At 45.1% G+C, this 20,374-nt stretch overlaps 1 protein-coding gene across 1 annotated transcript in view; it reads left to right on the top strand.

The window, feature by feature from the left end:
• Window positions 1–20,374, top strand: part of C10H1orf21 (chromosome 10 C1orf21 homolog) — an 87,547-nt gene that overhangs the window by 18,541 nt on the left and 48,632 nt on the right. The window contains exon 2 of the mRNA XM_085231142.1: window positions 16,999–17,204. Within this exon, the coding sequence (XP_085087268.1) occupies window positions 17,111–17,204 (94 nt within the window). The 5' untranslated portion in view covers window positions 16,999–17,110. The remainder of the gene's footprint in view (window positions 1–16,998; window positions 17,205–20,374) is intronic.

Genomic DNA, 20,374 nt, shown 5'->3' with positions numbered 1-20,374 from the left:
ACAAACAGTTTCCCCCTTTTCCAAACACTGAAATATTTACTTCTTGTCTTAATCTTGCAGAGAAGTTCCTTGCAGAATGTGCTTAAAAAAGAGGTGAGTACAGAATCTGTGAGCAAGGGATTACAAAATCAAATCCCGGTTTGGAAAGTAGAGATATTTATTCTGTGTTCACACTTGTTTACAAAAGAAGCAGCATTTGTTTTTTTGCCTCTCAGTTGCTGCTTCTGTGAGCACTTTGCATATTTAATTAATGATTTCACGTTTGAATTGCTTTGCAACAAATTCTTGCTTCCCATTGGCAGTCACTTTTCTTCTGCTGTCATCTGAAACTATTCCTTTCAGGTGCAAGGAGGGAGCAAGCACCACAGATCCTATTTCTGCAGACATTTGTGAATGCAGCCTTTGCAGTATTAGAGGGCTGAAGTCTGCAGCTGCTTTGGGAGTCACTTTTTCTTAATGACCGTGTGAGTGTCTTTTTGGTCACACGGTGTGTTAACCTGCACGTCCCCATCGAGGCTGTGGCAGTGTTTCTTTCATGTCAGGTATCACTGGCCTGGCTGGAAGAGCTTTTCATGTGTGTAAGGAAGAGCCTTCCCTTGTAAATAAAGCACAGAGCACATGCGCATGGAATTATTCGCTTCTTGGGTTTGGAAGTCTACCAAAGCAGTCGTAAGTGGCTTTACTGACTTTTTTTTTCCTATGATTGGAAACAACACATTTTTTTTCCCCTTCACTCACACTGCTCTGTTAACATTGCAGTGCCCTTCTCTTCCTGCCCCATTTCCCTGTTGGTGGATGCATTGCCTCTTCTTCTTGTCCCATGCTGCTATTCTCTACCAGCCTCAGAGGTGCTTTTCCCAGCCCGTGGCTCCTGGGCACACAGCATGCCATGCCCTGGTGCAGCTCCATGGCACAGCTGGTCTGTGCTCACCACCTCTTGTTTATAGGAGGGATGGGGCAAGAAGGGCTGAAGTGGTTGATTCCTACTGATGCAGGGACATCCTGATGTAGGCTGGCAGATGCGTCCTTGTTCCTGTCATGCCCCTTTCCCAGTGCTTCTTCATCTGGAGTCACTTCTGGTTCATGAGACTTAGTTAAACTCATGGATTAAAATAGTTGTTCTTAATATTTACATCTTTTCTTCCCTCCCTTGGATTTTCACCTTGCTGAGTTCTACCACCATCCTTTTAAAACATGCTTTTGTAACCTGTGATTATTCTTCATTGAATTCCATGCTGCTAGAAAACATCTAAATTCAATATTGTCATAAGTGATGTGAGCAATCTCCTAAGTACCTCTGTACGCTGTTCTTGCATGTCAGATACAGTTAACCTTCATTTCAGAGGTCTGATATTTCTTTAGCAACAGCATAATTGGAGTGCATGGGAACATGCTCCCTGCAAATACGGAGCGATGCTCTGTTGTAAAAGAAACTCGAGTGCTTGTTAAACAACTGCAGGCAGATGTAGTTTTTTAATTTAATAGAAGAGCTCATTTGAATGTTTTCCCGAGGGAGTGCCGCTTCGGTGAGCAAGTTGGTTGACTTGTGCAAATTAAAACACGTCCATCAGAAGGCAGCCCTATGGGATGTTTCCTTATAGGATGGTGATCTCTGTTCAGCGCAGGGCAGCTGCACTAGATGACCTTTAAAGGTCCCTTCTAACTGAGGATTCTGTGATGTAATGTTGGGATAGGATGCTGGAAAGCATGTGCAAGCATTAGGAGTTTCTGGATAAGCATTTGGTCACGCAGGAAAGTTTGGTATGAGGCAGAAAACTGAGGTAATCCACGATCAGGCCAATACAAGTACAGGAAGTTTATGTCATCTGGAACATAGGGTTTTTGTTTGTTGTTTCTCTCAGATGTGTGAAAAACAGAAAGTGATTCTGTTTTGCTTTGAATTTCCTACATTATGTCGTACTTTCGGGTTCCTGTCTGGTTGTTTATAAAGCACGGTGAATAAACTACTCCCAGGGTGCCTGGTGGGTATCATTTGTTAGGATGCTGTGTTAAAGCACCTCTTATTTAGTCTAAAAGCTGTAATTGATGCTCCCCACCTCGAGATGCTTGGGATTCTGTGGGCTGAGTGGGACACAGTGCTTTCCCCAAAGTGTTCCTGTTGGAAGCTGCTGCTCAGCAGAGCCAGCATTTCTTTACTAATGGTAGCTTCTCCTGCACCATGGCAGAAATGGCAAGGTTTTCTTTGCTGCACTTTCTGTGCAGGTACTAATTAGTTGATTTCTGTAGACGCATCAGACTTCAAATGCAGCATAGTGCTGGTTGAAAGGATAAACCAAGTGAACTAAGTTTTAAAATGCCATTGGAAAAAAAAAAAAGTGATAAGCAAGGAGGTCTAACACACGCAGTTCTGCAGGAAAATCACTCCTAGGAGAGCCAAATCCCTAAAGCTTTAAGCCTCTTTTTGATCCAAGGGATTAGTGCAGATTTCCATTTTTGCAAGGCAAACTGTTGGGGCTGTTAAGGCTGTGTATTGGAACCAGGTTTTTACAGAGGTGATGCTATAGAGGGAGTTGTTGCTTCCCAGAGGGGAATGTTGGTTTGCTCTTGGTCTAACTTTGCTCTGCCACCCAGCAAGGGCATCTTCCTGTGCAAGGGGAATATTGGTTTGCTCTTGGTCTAACTTTGCTCTGCCACCCAGCAAGGGCATCTTCCTGTGCAAGGGGAAAAATAGCATGAAGCAAGGAGCCACGTGTGGTCAGATGTGAGATCATTTGGATGCCCCATCCCTGCAGGCATTCAAAGCCAGGCTGGATGTGGCTCTGGGCAGCCTGGTCTGCTGGTTGGTGACCTGCACACAGCAGGGGGTTGAAACTGGATGAGCATTGTGCTCTTTTTCAACCCAGGCCATTCTGTGATTCTGTGGTCAGTGGTTTTTAGAAGAACAAGAGAGAGATACAAATAAAATAATGATAAAAGAAGATACAGACACCGTCTGTGTGTACAAGAAGGACTGAGTGTTTCAGCTGTTTGCACAGCTTGGACTGCTGTTTGGAGTGTTGATACCACAGTGTGCTTGTAGCATCTCTCGGGGCACCTGGTGGAAGGAGACAGGTGGTTGTGACATTTGTGGTTGCGAAGACCCAATGTTGTGAATGATCTGCAGCCTGTAGGCTGCTGGTGTGAGCAGCTGCAGCTCCCTGCCGGCAGGTAGGAGCCAAGGAGGCCCTTGATGGTGCTGCCTCATTAATGAATGTTGTTCAGAACTGCTGCTGCTGGACGCTGAGGGTGCTTGGCCAGAGTGGGAAATCCAGGTGCTCTGAGACGTGGATTGAGGTGCAGAGAGAAGTCGTACGGATGCCTCCCACCGGACACCACTTGTGCTTGTGTTATCTAAGGCAGGAGAACAAGATTCTGCTCAGCGGGTAAATGCAAGACTTAAAGTGGTGGTAAAAATAAACAGGCAAAAACCTGTAATACCTTCTCTGTGGCTTCAAGTGGAACGGCTCTCCTGCTGTTTTGCTGAAGGTAATTGCTTGGTGGTTTATTTTCTGCAGGGAGTAGGATAGATAATATTTATGAATGGCACGGGCATTTTCCATCCATTACAACGTGAAGTCTAACAGCAGAAGCCTACAATTAGGTAGAGATATTAATAGTAACTGAAAAATTCTGTAGAGTAGCTCTGTGTGGTGGGTTTCTCGATGTGTACTTGGTGTTAGTCTCCTCCTTTAGTCCTTGATAATGTACAGCATGAAAAGTTTCGCTTTGCATAATGAGCATATTGTCAGTGGGTAACAAATGCTTTGCTTTTAATGAGAAACTTCCAGGCTAAAGATAGCATTCTTTGTAGCTGAGAGCAAACTGATGCTCACGGACAACGGCGTTTTAATTAAAAGCCCAATTATTATTAGCTGCCACCAAAAATACTTGCTCTGTTGCAAGATGTGTCTTGTCCCTCGAATCTGATCCTCACCCACCCTGTTAAATATACTAACAGTGCTTCACTTGTTTAATCTGATGTTTGAAAACAGCGTAGCAAGCACAACCCTAACAGGGTGCAGCTCCTTTTTTGCTCCTCATCGTGCATCTGGACTCCTGCTGCGATTTGCTGGCTTCCTCCTAGCCCCAAACATCAAAACAGAACTTGGCAGAGGCAGCTGGCTGCTGCTTGGCATTGGGAAGGAATTACGTAAATCCAAAGGCTTGGTTGTTCCTATCTGAACTGAAGTGTTCCAGATTGACTGAAAATTAATCCTGAGTCACTTTGGATTGGGCAGTTTGTGTTTTCTTTTTATTATTTTGTTTTAGAAAAAACAGTGCTAGGGTGAGTAAGAGAAAAATGGTTTTAAGACTTGCCTTACCCTCTGAAAATAAGCTCTGATGTTGGAGGACCAGAGATGCCTTGTGCACTCCTGGCCAGCCAGCAGAAGCCACGCTGGTCTAAAGTTTTTTCCAGAGCCTTTTCAGGTTAAAAACCCAATCCAAAATGTTGCTTAAAAATGGGAAATTTGGTTAACTCTTGCCGTGAGCCAAGGGAAATGGGACCAACAGAAGGTGATCTGTGCAGGGAGAACATTTTGTTCTCTTGAGTCTGAGAACCCAGGAGCAGAAGCAAGCAGAAGCATAGCAGTCTGATTGTTTTTCTGTCTGCTTTCACTGAGCCTCCTCTTCCAAAATGCCATGCCTGCTTGCAGGGACTGCATGGATTGACAGGGCAGTGTACGGAATGGGAACCTTAGCACTGAGCTGGAGCCTTAATGAATGGATGTTAACGAGAGGCTATCTGGTGGCATTTGCTGGCTGTAATGCTGTTGAGGAGTACAAATTCTGCCATCTTTCAAGGGAAAAATCCAAACTTGCAAGTGGAGTCTCTCAAGCTAAACGTGAAAGGTTGATCTTGGGACGTGAGATAGCTGGGTTGCTCTGGTGCAGAGAAGTTAGGGCAGGAGCTGCAGCCCGTGGGTACACACTGCACAGCAGCGAGGTGCTCTTGGTTTTTAATCAGAGTTATATAACAGGAGGAATAGGCGAGAACGCTCCTGCATGTTGTGCTGCATGGTGACAGCTCTTCCAAGTGTTACACACCGACTGGAACTTGCTGTGCCCTGCAGGGAAACGAGGAGACATCCGAGATGCAGTGCAGAAGCTGAGTGAGGGCTCCGGGCGGACAGGCTGGAGGACTGTTCATGTGTGTGAGCAGAGTTAGTGAGGATGGTTACAAGATCCAATCCTGCTCACTAAGAAATAAGTCTGTTATATCCCTTCTTACTCTCTTCTTGCAATACAAATCAATACAAATTCATCTTTCTGCTGCTTTGATTTGTTGCTCTATTTTTTTTTTTTTGCTTTCATTATCATCTAGAACTTGCTATGGTAACTGATGAGGTGAAGGAGGAAAATAAGACATTATGGTGTTGCCATTCCTTTAATTATTATGTTCTGTCCCATTTTTGGAGAGTTTTGCTTGCTTAATCCCTCCTGCCCATAGTTGTCACTGAGCTGTCTGCAGTGGAACCCAGGCTGCAGTTGTTTGTTATTCCTCCTAATCTGGTTACCTTGCACATGTCAAGATAAGTTTATTCTACCATCGGGTAGCTTAATTGTCTGGCTTTTCTCTGCCCCTTTGGGATTTGGCACTTTTCTCCAGATTTGATTAATTGGCATCACTTGGTTCCACCCATCGTGTATGGCTCTTCCCTGGCTGCTCTTTTCTGAAGGCGTGGTTTAACTTGTCTCTGTTTAATCAAGAATGCTGGTGAGGGTTTTGGGTAGAGTTTCTCAGTACTGAAGTGTGGTTTCCCCCAGCCACGTGTTAGCAGTGAGGGTACATGAGGGAAGATGGGCTCCAGGACCACTCAGCTCTCCTAAATCGGGATCCTCAGCATCCCTGAAAGAATCATTCCCTTCTTCTGACGTTACAGAAAACCTATGGAGGATAAACTTGCCCTCTTTTTACCATCACACCAGGCTAGGTGACTTTTTAGGGTGCTTCCAGTTGGCTTTCAGATCCCTGTAGTAAAGTCCCTCCAGGATGCTGCCGCTGACTTGTGAACATTCGAATAGCGGTGGTGTTTGCTTTGCCCAGACAAAGAAAGCAAATGCATTGCCTTCCATGACTGAAGCCATGTGAAGTTTTTTTCAATTAAACATGTTTCTCCGGTTGTTTTCAAACATTCATTAATTCTGATTTCAAACAGTTGGTAAGGCTGATTGATTTGTAATTTTCAAGATCGTGCCTGAGTGTTTTCCACTCCTCCTTCCCTTGGCTCAGATGGAAAACGGAGTATTTCTGCCTGGTAAATTCTGAATAACTCAAACACTCGATATTCTTGCAAACTGAAGAGTGAGAAAATGGCACAGACAGCCTTTGCATCTCATGCACTGAGTCCAAATCCCACTGCCTGTAACACACCCACTGCTGCATGGCGGACGGTGATTGGGGCGATGTTTTTGTTTGTGTGTATTCAGTTGGATCACTAAAATAAAGGATTCGTTCCTTTTGAAAGAGAATTTCCTGCCTGCAAGCTGCTGGTGTGTTTCAGAGCCCCGTGCCTGGGTTCCCAGATGTGCCATCCTGTTTCATTTGTATGCTGTGAGGGTACATGGCCGCTCGCAGGGACTGACGTTCCTGGGGCTCGGCTGCTTCTGCCCCCGAGGAGAGCCAAGAGCCATGGAGGAGCACACAAGTGCTGGATTTTATCATGAGCTGAACATATAAATCAGATTACCTGTGCCATTCCTTCTGGAAAAAGTCTACTGTGCTCTTAAAGAAGTGTTTCTTTTATTTTCTTTTCAATGCCCTTCTGGGAACCTGTACTTAGGCATACATAAAATCAGATCCTTTTTCTCTAATAGGGCACTTAAGCAGCCTTAAATGCATGTTAACGCTCCATTACACTCTTATCAGCTGTGTTAGAGATGGAAGCGTATTGGCCGTGTGCAGATTGATCTTCCGAGTCAAATAATAGCAAAAATGAATTATTTTTTTTACCTGCAAGAAAGAGCTTATTTACATTGAGAACTCTTTGTCTTACTGAATCTCTCTTGGGGATCTGTGCATGCAAGTGAATTGCCCAAATGAATACACTAAGCCATTGGTAAGCCCAGCTTTGTGATATGTGAGAGTCCAGCATTGTTCCTTGTGCCCATTTCAGCATAATGTTACCACTGGCCTTCTAGTTCAGAGATCTGTGCAAGATTTTTTTATTGCCTAAAAAGAGATGGGAAGAGTTGGTAGGAATACGGCTTCCATCCTAGCACGTGCTGCCTCGCAAACACCCGAGGAGCTGCCATTCCTACTGGGGCATCTTGGCAATATTTACAGATGGATGGATGTATATTATATATATATATATATATATATATATATGTTGAATTTCATTGCTCCTATACTTCCAGTTTCTTTCACCCAACTGAGTAGTAGTCAGAATAACAGAGTTGCTAGGCAACTTCTGCGCTTCCCTCCTTAGTGCCACAGCATTTCTCTTCGTCCCCCCTGGTTTCAGGTCTCTCCTGTCCTGGGAAGCAGCCTGTCACTTCCACGCTCTCACAATGCCTGCTTAGTGCTGTGGGGACCGTGGTGGCATTGGTGCCATGAAGCTGATAGCCTCTAACTCCTTGCTGGATTTGCTTCTCCCATCCCCTGGTTCCCTGCTGAGTAGGTACAGCGGGTTTCAAGCAGAGTGTTCCACCTTTAGCTCCGGTGGCATCCTTAGAGCTCAGAAATCTGCACAGACCTATGGTGGGAGCCTCCCTGGGCCATTCAGGTACTTTGTTTCCAGAAAAGCCTGCTGCCATTGCCATGGTGCTCACTGATCCTCCTCCATGAGAGATGTCTGTGATGCAGAGGTCAGTATTGCCAAGAAGCTTGTGCAGAGCTCACGCTATCCTGTTCTATGCTGAAATAATACGTAGTTCCATAGAATCATAGAATGGCCTGGGTTGAAAAGGACCACAATGATCATCTAGTTTCAAATTAAAGTCCTTCAGCTGGGATGAGGGGAAAGCCTTTGTACAGGACAGGTACTTCTCTCGAGGTCATTCTTCATTAGGCCTCAACGGATCAAGTAACATATCTGTCCTTGCTCTTTCTTAATGTTGACATTCTGGATTTAGTCTTTTGAGTTTCAAAGGTCTGAATTTCATCTCGATGAAGTAGAGTTTATTTATGAGCCCTGACATGCACTGCGTGATTCACTGCATGTGACAAAACAGTGGCTATTCTCTGTGTAATTTCCTTATTATAAAAAACTGGACTGAAGATGAACAAGGTGAAGAGAGGAGAATCCTGTGACTCGCCTCTGGGATTGATGCTTTTCTGCTCCCTCTGTGCTACTGACACTTGCACTGAGATGTAGACTCTGTTCCATCATCTGTTTAAAGTAACAACTGGAGGCACTCACCCACAGTGAGTTGAGTTGCACAGAATATGCACATCAGTGGTGATGGAAAGCTGCAGTAACGCTGACTGAAAGCTTTATGGTGTTTTGGTGCTTATCTCTCCTGAAATGGGTTTTCATGAGACTGTGATTATCAGCTGTCTGGCGCTGTATAATTTACAGGTAACGCAAATGATGCCAGCATTTATGATTACCTTGCTTTGAGGGCAGGAGCTGCCAGAAATTAAAGGCTGTTGTAGGAGACAGGGCTGGGTTATATGGCTGTCCTTCTGATAGCAGCCAGTTGGCTTCCTGTTCCGAGCTCCTTGCTCAGCTATGGCCAGGAAGGAGCACGGTGGGCTGCAGCCCTGCAGGCTGAGTGTTGGCTTTTGGAGAAGTGCTACAATTAGCAGTGGTTCAGTTTCTCCCCATCTCACTCCCTCTCTTCTTTAAAAAAAGAAAATAAAAATCCACTGCATTTTGAATTTAGACTCAATATTGCTTCCCTAGCATAATGAAAGCGTACCTAAGATAGCCAGCCTATCCTAAGAACTCAAAAAAGTTGTTTCTTTTTCTAATTTTAAAAATAAATCCTTCTCACCCTTGAAGCCAAAAGGGAGAGGGACAGGCTGTAAAGATATTGCAGGATTTATTCCCAGCAAAGCAGCTGCTATTTTCATGAGCAGAGAGCTGAGTGGGGGAGTCAGGGGCCCAAGGAGCTGGGTGCCGTACAGCTGTTGGCTGGCTGTGTTGCAGGGTTGGCACAGCTGCTCGCAGGGCCGTGGAGCCCACGGCTGCTCCTCCTGTGCCAGGAGAACCTGGCAGGTGGGATGGGGAAGGTGTAGTGAGTTCCTGCAGGGAATCCTGGCTGGGGTAAGGAGGGAAATAACAACAAAAGAGAGAAATGCCCTGTGGGGAGAGCAGGGCCTGCTAGCGGGTGACAGAGAGCCTGGCAGCTGTTCCTGAAGCGAGGCTGTCCCTGCAGTGTGGTGTGAGGCAGGGGGTGAGCTCTGTGTGTCTGCAGCCTTTACCCTCCCACCTGGAGGGTAAGAGCGTCAGCAGTGCTCCCAGGTGCCTGCCTGGCACTACTGGGGCATCGCTCATCCCTGATGGCACAGTCCTGTGGCCGTGTGTGTTATGCTGGCAGCACAGTTCTTACAGAAAAACCCAACTTCCTACTGCACTTCCATCCCTATTGACTGTACACACGGTATTGGGAACCCGTTCGGTTATTTATTACACGTTTCTCCTCTGTTCCTGCAGAATGCAGAATTTCTTTCCTTGCTCCGTATGACTTTTTCTCCTTGCTTCGGCTCCTGCTCGAATGTTTTCAGCTGTTTTTTCCCTCCTATTCCCATACACGTTTGGCAGAAAAATGACTGCTAGAGCTCAACTGTGTGTCCGGGTGAGTGTGTGGGGGCGTGGGAGAGCACTTCATTTGCTGCTTGCTTTCAGGATTATTTCCTCTAATTTGTTCATGCTCTGTTATACACCTTTCACAGCTCGGGAATCACGCCAGCAATTCAGCTGCCTGACTTTGGAAACTTCATGGTCCTTCAGCCAGGCTGCTGCCTCTGCTCCTTAGCTGCATTGTGCTCCGTCTGCCATGGGGAGGGAGTCGGGAGTATTTTCAGTATTGAGAAATTCTGATTAATTCATTCAAAAAAATAATAATAATCATGGAGTTAGTGCTGCGTGCATGCTGTGCAGTCTCTGGTGCCCCAATGCATTGCAAATGTGACTTCCCTGAAGATCCGCTGGCCTGTGAGGTTGCAGCACTTTGCAGAAGTGCTTTCAAAGCAGCTCTGGATAAACTGGTGGTAAATCCTGCCTGCATGCATTTCAGAGCAGCAACTGGAGCACTTGGCTTTTAATAACTTCAGATCGAGTCAACTGAGGAGTGCTCTGAATTCAGCCAAAATGTGGCATTGCCATCACTGGGGTTGAAGCATAGAAGTGCTGAGAGGTATCTGAGATCATAGAATCACAGAATGGCCTGGGATGAAAAGGAGCACAATGCTCATCCAGTTCCAACCCCTGCTGTGTGCAGGTCGCCAACCAGCAGCCCAGGCTGCCCAGAGCCACATCCAGCCTGGCCTTGAATGCCTGCAGGGATGGGGCATCCACAGCCTCCTTGGGCAACCTGTTCCAGTGCCTCACCACCCTCTGGGTGAAAAACTTCCTAATATCTAACCTAAACCTCCCCTGTCTCAGTTTAAAACCATTCCCCCTTGTCCTATCACTGTCCACCCTTGTAAACAGCCATTCCTCTAATGTTTATATGCTCCTTCAAGTACTGGAAAGACAAAATGAGGTCTCCTCAGAGCCTTTTCTTCTCCAAGCTAAACAAGCCCAGTTCCCTCAACCTTTCCTCACAGGAGAGCTGCTCCAGCCCTGTGATCATCGAGATGCTGTGTAGGAGGCAGCTGCCTGTATGCAGAATTTAACACGCTCCCTTTTAGGGAAAGATCAGAGCCAAGCACAGGGCAGTGCTGGCGGTGTGAATAAGGTGCAAGCCATTTAAAGACAACAGAAGGTAATTCCTACATTTCAGATCCCTCTGCTGGGTATGCTGCTTGTAATCCAGGAGCACCATCGCTAGGAGGGAGGACCTGCAGAACTCTGTTCCTGCAGTGCTGCTCCAGCTGCAAGTGTGCTGTTGTGATCGTCTGCGTTATCGCAGTGTTCATGCAAACTGAAGAGATTCCGTTGTTTTGGCTGGTCTGCTGCTCACTTCTGTCATGGGCTGGAACACGGGTGTTAAAATTTACACACCAGTTCATGGGAACTTTTTTTTTTTTTTAATTTTGTCTAAAAAAAACATATGTATGTATCAAAATTGCCTTTATTGGTTAATTACAAGGTTCCTCTGATGCCATGCCTGAGGTGCTGCAACATCAACAGATGTTTGCCATCCAGTGCTGGCCATGCAGCGCCAGTCACTGCTCCCGTACTTCAGGGCTTTGTGCTTTATCTTGCTCAGTAAGCCATGTCTTGGTTTTAAGCTGGGAAGAGAGAAATAGCATTAAATTGGAGAGCTGAGTTCTTCATATTTCAGCAGTGCTTGGCTGCCTTATCCATTAGAGCAACTGGTGGAGGTGCTTAGATATCAGGAAGCTCATATATTGAGAAGAACTGAACCTGGGCTTTGTGTAGTCCTGCCTCTGTCTCCCATCACTCCAGCAGGCTTAGCTTGAATATGATCACCAGCGATGCCTTTCTGAAACCTCTTTGGAAATAAATCACAAAGCAATCTTCCTTCTATGAAACGTGTGTCCTGGGAAGTGACCTCAGGCCATCAGAAGTCAATGGAAGGGGTCTTGTTGCTTTGGGTCGGGGCCCTCAAGCTGTTTTCTGTTGGGTGTTCAATCATCTAGCTCTGACTGTAACCTGAAAGAAAAGGGCAGTGTGATGGGCTGAGATCCTGCAGTAACAGCCATCGCTGAAATAGGCTCTGAAATGAGTTTGATAGCAAGCCACTCTATATGAACATTTATTATTTTGTGGAAATATATCCATTGCCATTCTCTAACGCTCTGTGACACCTGTAGCAATTGCTCACAGAGAAGTGGGAAATACCGAAGGATATTTGTGACTTGTTTTCATGTAATCTCACTTTTAATTGAAAAGGCTCATTTTTTGCAAAGGAAAATGCAGGATAAATGTTCCGATTCTTTGGAAACTCTGAGAAAGTGACACCACCTACAGTGGTAAAGAGAAGCTGCAGCAGTGTGCTGATGCGAAGGAGAAAGCAGCCGTGCAGGTGAAATACATTGTATGGAAGTCCTGCTGTCTCCCCAGAAGCACCCTCTTCTCCTGGGTATTCATCCTGTGTGTTGGAGGAAAAGAAAAACCTGCAGTACTGCCAGCCTATAGTTTTGTAAAGCCTTGTCTATCTTTGGTATTTGGTGTATTTGGTGTATATCTCTTAGAGAGGGAAAAAAAAAACATGTTTTGAACTGCATTCTGTAATAGCAGTGGTAATCTTCCTGTTGCTGTTCTTAAGGCGTTTGAGGTTTTTAAAAGAAACGAAATGTAATGAACACAATGTGGAAGTGCTGTGATGTGCATCCCTTGCTGCTGATGGCTGGGCTTCTCATGCTGCCATGACTTTAACTCCACCCCATGTGAATTAATTAGGAGAGGATTGCGATGCGATTCCCTCATTTGTATTTTGCTGTGCATGAAATCTCATCCCTGGGACTCGTAGTACTGTTTGTCCTTAGGAAACTGAGCAGGGAAGAAGTATCACGTTGCTTCAGGAGCTGTTCTATTTGGAAATCACTTGTTGGTTTGGGATCGTGCATTGGATGAGGAGAAGTGCTGACGGCAAACAAACAAACAAAAAAAAAAGGCTAACTTTGCAGATAAAAGTGGTGAGATAAGCCTCAGTGGGACAAAGGCTGTCCTGCAATAACCTGCTGATGCTAACTATTAGCATTAATTCAAACCGGGCCCTTCCTGCTAGGAGAAATCAGGTAGATGAGCTGGAGCTGCTTTGGTTTCTCTCCCCAGTCTCTCTAGCTGTCAAACCACAGCATGTGTGTGCCCTCTGAAATGTGGATGGTGAAGCTGTTCTTTCTGCTGAGCACGGCCTCACGAGAGAGGATACGTGCAAAGTGTAGTTTCAGATGGCAGTTCCACCTCCGTCCGGCTGGGTAACTGGGTCTGGGTAGCTTGTGGATGGTATTTTTAGTGCAGCTCAAGTAGAACACTACAAAAACGTGTGCTCTCTCTCTGCATCTCCTCATGTGTTACTGATTTTGCAGCACGCTCTCATCCTTTCCCCCTTTCAGCACGACGAGTGCTGCATCCACACTGCTGCCAGAACTGCAGCTTCCAGTGGGCTACTGAACTGCAGGAATAAACGTGGGAATTCTGCATCGTGGGACAAATACTTCATAAGAGGGGGAAAATGTTTAATTTCATGGCTGTTAATACCAGCAGGGGGAGAGGAGCACATTCTGCCTGTGTGCTCCATGGAACAGCACCTCACTGCTTGCTGACCTTCCCCTCCTGCCACTGCAGGACATGGCTCTGAGCGTCCCCAGCCCTCGTCCTGCTCTAAGCTTTCCCTGCTCTTTAGCTTCATTCTAACCACTACTTTGTTACCCACCAGCAGTGCTGCTTTGAATAATGTGAAGAAAGAGGAAGAGAGCTTCTATGTTTTTTTTTTTTTCTTTTTTTTTCTTTCTTTTTTTTTTTTCTCCTCCCTTAGGCCACCGGTGCACTTCAAAGGCAGAAGTTCTCACTTTTTGGCTCAAAAATGCAAAATAATAAAGGCATCTTTTGTGGCACAGGTGGAAGATGGTTGCTGAAGAAGAGGGATGTCATAGCAGGGACTGCCCACTGCTCACCCCAAGGACCCTCATGGAATGCAAATTCAGAAGACAGCCCTGTTTTCTTTTATTAGAACAAAACGACATGAAAGCCAAACAGACCTATTGCTTAGAGGAAATCAGTAATTAGCAGTAAGTCAGGTCCCTGCATTCTGCCTGGACAAGGCTGCACTGTAGGTGAAGTCAGCGTGGTTGTTCCATGTAGCTTTGGGTTTTTTCACAGCTAGATTTGTGAAATTTCAGCCCAGCGTAGTTAAAGCAGAAGGAAACTTAGAGATGCATCTGCAACCTGCAGAAGGTGAAAGGTTATCTCAGCGCACTAAAGATGAAAGCAGATACAGCTGTAGGATAGGATAGAATAGAATAATTAACATCCATTTATTGTAGAACACTGGAAATTCTCTGCCTGATATCTGCTGCTTGGTTTCCAGCTATGGAGGCAACGTGTGTTTTCTTGAGGATGCAGCCTTTATGTGACTGCAGGAAATAAGGGCTGAGTGGATGAAGAGTGGATTCATCAAGTGTTGAAAGAACTGGAAAAAGAAAAAGCACAGCAAGTAATTCAAAAGAAAAAATGTAAAAATTAAAAAAGAAAAAAAAAAAGGAATTGTTTAAGGTTTCCAATGGCAATATCTACTCTAATAATTGAGCTCCCTTTCTGAATACACTCAGAAGAGCCTTGCGGTACCAAGTATGGCATCTGAGGCTGAGTACAGCCATCTTCTCTTGACCTGCACCAAAGATGTTAATAGCAAAGCTGCACATTTTATTTGGAAGTAGTGTAGACACTTTTGATCTGCCTGAGAGGTTTTTCTCACCAGCATTTTGCAGATTGGAGCTTGTAAATTGCTTCTCAAATCCTGATAATTAATGGTGGTGGGTGGTGAACATGAGCTGGAGGTTTTCTTGTGCTTTTTATTTTTGGCTTCTGAAACCGACGTGTCCCCAGAACACTTGTGAAGACAAAAGGGAAAATCATGTTTGAGGAGAAGGGAGGGAGGAGGCTGCATTATTCCGTACCATTGGAAGTGCTGCATCTCCAAAGGGATGCTGCTGTGCTGGGGCTTTCTCAGCCTTGTTGGTTGGCATCAGGAAGGTTTGCCTATCCGAGAACTAGCTGTGTGTAGTCTTTTTCCAGATACTATTGTGATTCCCATTCATTAATGCAAAAAAAAAACCCTTCAAATTGTTGCATTTGTGTTGGCTCCTTGCCTCCCAAGGTGCTGTGTTTCAGGAAGGTGTGTGCTGCTGAGATCCTGCAGGGGATGGGTTTTCTTCCTTCCCCAAAGAGCTTTATCCTGATGTATTCAGTATCACTTCTTTCCCTTTTGCTTCAGCAGCAACTGGTTGTGTTTGATGGGACCGTCGCTCTCCTGGGCACTAACCAGTGATTAAGGCAAAACCTTTTCTGCTCTGCTTTTTCATTATTTTCCCTTATCTGCCCTTTTGCAGAGGCAAAGCCCGGGAGCTGAGTAATCCCCAATGTGTCTGAGGCGTCTGCACAGCTTTCTTTGTGCTCTGTATTTCTCTGCGTGCTGGCTGCCTGTGAGGTTTCACCAAAAAATGCCCTCCCCAGAACAGCCCAGTCCTGCATTACGAAGTGTGTTAGGGTCGCGTGGCCAAGCAGCTGCTTCCCTGCTGTGAATATTATTGCCTGGTGTGGGGTGCTTCTGGGTCCAGAACAAGCTGATGTGCTCCATGCTGAGAGATGAAGGCAAAAACTAAACGAATATGGGGTTTGGGTGGCTGAGCTTGCTCTGGTGGTCTCTGGTAGGGATGCTGGGTTTATAGCAGATGGATTTCTCCAGCCCTGTATACTGTGTTAACATGGGTTGTCTGTCTTGGTGTTCTTGGGGCTAACAGGTTGCTGGTCAACCTGTGCTCTGTCCCTGTAGCTGGCCATATGCTTTTCCCTTGAGCGAAGTAACTGGTGGTGTTTTAAATCAGAAAGCAGAGTTCCTATTTTCAGCCTCTGCTCAGCAAGTTTGCTGTTTTCATCTGAAATCTGAAATGAGGGCCGTGGCAGAAAACGTGGTTGTTTTAGCTTATCCACTAGAAGCTATTTCCTTCGAGCAAGTTTGCATCCTGTAAGAAAACGAGCATTCCACATCTCTTTTGCAGACCAAGTCCCAGTCTGCTGTTTCTCCTTCCTTTCCTACAGCTCCACGTACCTCTCCCTACCCCCAGGGCAGGCACAGAGGGCTGTGCTGCAAATCTCTGTGGGTCCTTGTGCCCATCTCGGTGCTGAGGTTAAGACCTCTTCCTGCATGCATGGAGGCAGCTGCTCAGGAGCACTCCTGCTGCATTGCAAGAACGTGGGAGCAACTAGGAGGGACTGAAGATAACGAGTGTGTCGTAGTAATTAGGATGTGTGGTGGTATAATTTGACGTCTGCTCCATATGTTGTATTCCTGCTCGGTGCTGTTAGATGCTGTGCTGTTGGGGTGAACGATGGAAGAAGAGAGGGATGGGAAATGAGAAATTTGTGCTGAACTGTGTGTGGCTAGGAGGAGATGAAAAAGGAGGAGGAATGTGGGGGATTGTACTGACCATAAAGGAAGGAATCCATGCATGGAGATGCAGTCAGACTTTGGAGGGGTCTTTGTTCAAGAGGAGCCGTTGAGTCATTGCACATTTGATGTTTTGGACATAAGATACTGCAGCTGTAACCTAGCTTTTCCTTCCCCTTTTGTTTTGTGTGACATCTGGATTCTTTGGGGAGTGTTATTCTGTCTTCAAATGGGGATCATTGCCACTTCGGGCAGCGGAGGTTTTACAGAATCCGTGGAGTAATGAACATGTAAGAAAAAGATTATACAGCTGGCTCTCTTCTCTCACGACTATTAGCATAAGATCTTTAATTGATTTAGGGGGTTATTTTCTCGGAACACTTGCAATTAGCAGCTCTTAATCACCAAAACACTTCTTAAGAAATCTGGCTTGATGGGGAGGTTGTTAAAAGGAATGGGCGAAGCATATATTGCTGGTTTCTCATCTTTTTTTCCAAAATAAAAGCAGCGCTCCGTGTTAATAGCTGGGTGAGTGGGAAACGTATCTGCGTGCCTTGCTTGCTTCAAGCCACAGACTAAAGCTTAGGGCCAGGAGGGACCTTGTGGCCAACCGCTGCACTCCTGTCGCAAGGTGGGATTGACTGCCTTTATTGCACTGATAGGCGTTTACTGAATAGACACAGCAACGCAAGATGATGGAGACAGTCTGTGCTCTTGTACTCTTGAAACCCTGTTATGTTGCTTTCTTAAAGCACTACCTTTACAGATTGCCTTTTGTTAAATATTTTTCTCTCTTATGCTGTCTTTTAGGTAAAAGGCTCTGGACAACCGTGCAAGAAGGTGGATTATTTTTAAAACAATGAGCGTGCGTCCCTAGTCATGATTTGTGGTTCAGTCCAGCTGGAGCTGTCTGAATGAAGCTATGGGCTGTGCGTCAGCCAAGCATGTTTCTACTGTTCAAAACGAAGAGGAAACTCAGAAGGGGAAAAACTATCAGAACGGCGATGTGTTTGGTGGTAAGTGGTGTGGGACTGCAGCTTTCTCCAATGTCACAAATGGTCTGGAAGGTATTTTTGGGAGTTTTAACCTTTCACAAAATGTAAAGGATGTTGTTAGAATAAATCATGACGATAATGCAGTTGGCCTCTCCAAGGGGTAGTGCCGGGATAGCTGAAAGAGGGGTTGGGTGAAATCCTTAGTGGCAGATTGACCTTCTGACTGGTGTTCAGTACTGCACTGCCTTTAATTCCTCGCATCCTAGGGTAGTTCAAAGACTGCCCATATTTTCATACTCATTTTCATAGTATCACAGAATCAGAATCACAGAATCTGTGCATATTTTTGCCATTAGATACAAGAAAACCTCATTTATTAAAAATAATTAAAAAAAAAAAAACATTTAGGAAGAAAGACAATTCCTTACTACTCTTGTTCTGTAAAGCAATAGTGCACTTATCCTGAAATCCTGAAGCAATAAGGGTTTGAGGGTACAGTGAGACTAGAAATATCCTTTTGGGAAGGAGTCAGTGGTCCTGGGAATGGCAGGAGGGGTGGGGAGAGGTCTGTAATCAGGGCCTCATCACAGACGCTCCTGCACTGGGAAGGGAGAAGTGCTATGCAGGTGACACGCATCGTCAGCTGCAGGGTGTTCTCCTCAGTTAGTGTAAGCCTAGTGGGTTTTTTTAGATAACTATCTAAATAACAATCTAGTTCTTCAAACGTTATGAACTATCTGGAAGTTTATTCAGAATGAGAGTTCTCAGCCTGCCCACTACTTAACTCTATTCTAAGAGCAGTACCCAGCTACTGTATTCACAGTAAGGGCTTTTCAGATGAATATGCCAGACGTCTCTGATGGTTTTTATAGCAATTGTTTGTGTAGAAGTGGAAATGACACATCCGGCAGCAAAAAAAATCTCTTTGTAATTTTGGATGCAGAGATAATTTACTTTATTCAACATTTCTGGGGGCTGGCTTGCTACCAGCAGTGGATCCCAGAGTGAGTACAGCTGGGGTCATCATCTGAAGAGACACAAGTTGTTCAGGAAACTTCCAGCTGAAGCTTCAGGTTATTTTCCCACATTTCCCTCCTTCATTCTAGCCTGAGAGATGCCAGTTTGGGGATTGCGGGTTCAGTCTGCTATTTTTATTTAAAACAGGCTGTAGGTGCTGGCATGAACAAAATCCTGTTAGTTTCTGAAAGGAATCTGAGTTGATATTTTACCTGATACTTAGCAAGGGAGTAGTTTGGGTAATTTGTGTGTCTCAGCTTTATTATTATTATTTTTAAATGCATGCTGCAAGCCTAAGATCATAACAGTAATGACGGGAAACCTAAAGTAACATCTGGAGGCAGAAGATGAAGAAGTCTGAAGGGATTCTAAAGGATTACCACTTTACAGAGCTGGACTCATTTCAGCATCATCCTCGAGCTGTTCTGGGATCCATTTGAGGATTTTTAATCTTTCCCTATTCTACAGAAACCTATCAGTACCAGAAACACAACCTGCACTTACTGTTTTCTTAGTTTAGGTATGCAATTTGTGATAGTTAAAAATCCAGTTCAATGACCGATCCTTTTTTAGCAAGGAGTTTCTGTACCCATGGTATCTGTGACTTAAATTACTTGTTGAGTAGCAACCAGAATAGGCACAGGAGCTGTGTTCCTGCTTTGTTTCTGGGGGACAGCCTCCAGGTCAGGAACTGGGTGCATGAGGAAGGTGAGCTGGAGGTGCCTGACTTTCCTGCTGCCCGTTTTGGACCTGTAAGTGATGTATGGCATGCTGTGATGCTCAGAAGCAGGAAGCCATGTACTTTATGTGCATGGTACCCTGCGTAGTTCCTCCTAAAAAGGATGTTTAATATAAAGAATGATGCAAGAAGGTTGCACTTCAAGATCATATTTATCATCCTTCTTAACAATCTTCTGGACTTGCCAATGCCTAGAGCTCTTTCCCAGGAGACAACACTCTTTCTAACCTCCTTCTTCTGTGCTGGAAATGGTAGTAGCTAATCACAGTGTTTGGTGAGGGAGGCCTGAATGCTCAGAGTATTCTGCCTACTTCATTTTCTGTTAAACTTTTGTGTTTTAGTCCTGAATGACTTCCTTGCAACATATCTGCAATTATTCCTTAAGCCATCAAGGAAGAAGTTGCTCAGTGCCATGTCAGAGGGCTCTCATAATCAACTCCCTGCAAGGAGAGAGAGCGTAGTTTGCTAGATTTGAACAGATAATCACAGCTAGGCTGACACATCTTAGCACAGTAAGTTCCCAGAGATACAGAAGGATCCAGAGAGTCTACCAAGGTTAGAGTGCCCTGCAACACTTCCATCATGCATTTCCCCATGCAGTGCCAGGTGCCAAGTACTGCTGAACATTTCCTTTCTTGTTGCTGGGAAGGGACAGAAGCGTCTCATCCAGTAGGTTGTCCAGAGCAGAGCATCTCTGCAGCCTGAGCAGATTGAAGCTTAGCTGCAGAATGAGCAGGGGAACAGGAGTTGGATGGTTCACGTGGAGAACGAAGGTAATAGAGAGGGAATGAAGATGCATTTGGTAAGAAGAGTAGTTTTGTGGTAGGAGGCAGCAAAGTGAAAGAAATAGCAAGTGGGCTTGATGGAGCTGTGGTGTTTATAAGGTCCTAAAAAATTACTGTGTGTGTTATTTGCAGTTTTCACATCTGGGGACTAATCTGTCCTAGAGCACTGTGCAGAAGTTCCAAGTGTGAGCTTTGTACTCGTGGTGGTGAGGGTTGTGTCAGATGGAGGCAATGTAACTGCAGCTGGAGCTGGAGCACTTGGATCAGCAGTGACAGGATTTAAAGCAAATACCTCGATGCAGATGTTGCCTGCCTGATCTGAAAGACATGGCTTATGGTATTTTGCCCCTCACTGCTTGACTAACATTTGAATGAAACTCATCTTTCTTCTTTGAGCATCATCTGCAGGAGTCAGTAGTAAGGACTGTAATTTCCATCCTGCTTTTGCATTAAATAGGTCATTTTGAATGAGGAGAGAGATGAGAATACTTTATTTGGTTCTAGGCAGTTTTACTCTTACCTTTGTCTTAGGCTGCTGGGTTGTTTTGTTTTTCTTCCACTTAAGGATTTTTGTAATGCACTGTTGACAGCATGAACTACAAAGCTGAAAAGCCTTTACCTTTCATACATGGTGTCCTTTCCCACAAATA

This window comes from Meleagris gallopavo, chromosome 10, assembly GCF_905368555.1.
Source record: "Meleagris gallopavo chromosome 10, MGAL_WU_HG_1.1, whole genome shotgun sequence".
In the NCBI taxonomy this organism is placed as follows: Eukaryota; Metazoa; Chordata; class Aves; order Galliformes; family Phasianidae; genus Meleagris; species Meleagris gallopavo.
The sequence above is the reverse complement of the archived record's forward strand: the minus strand, read 5'-3'. Positions and strand labels throughout refer to the sequence as shown.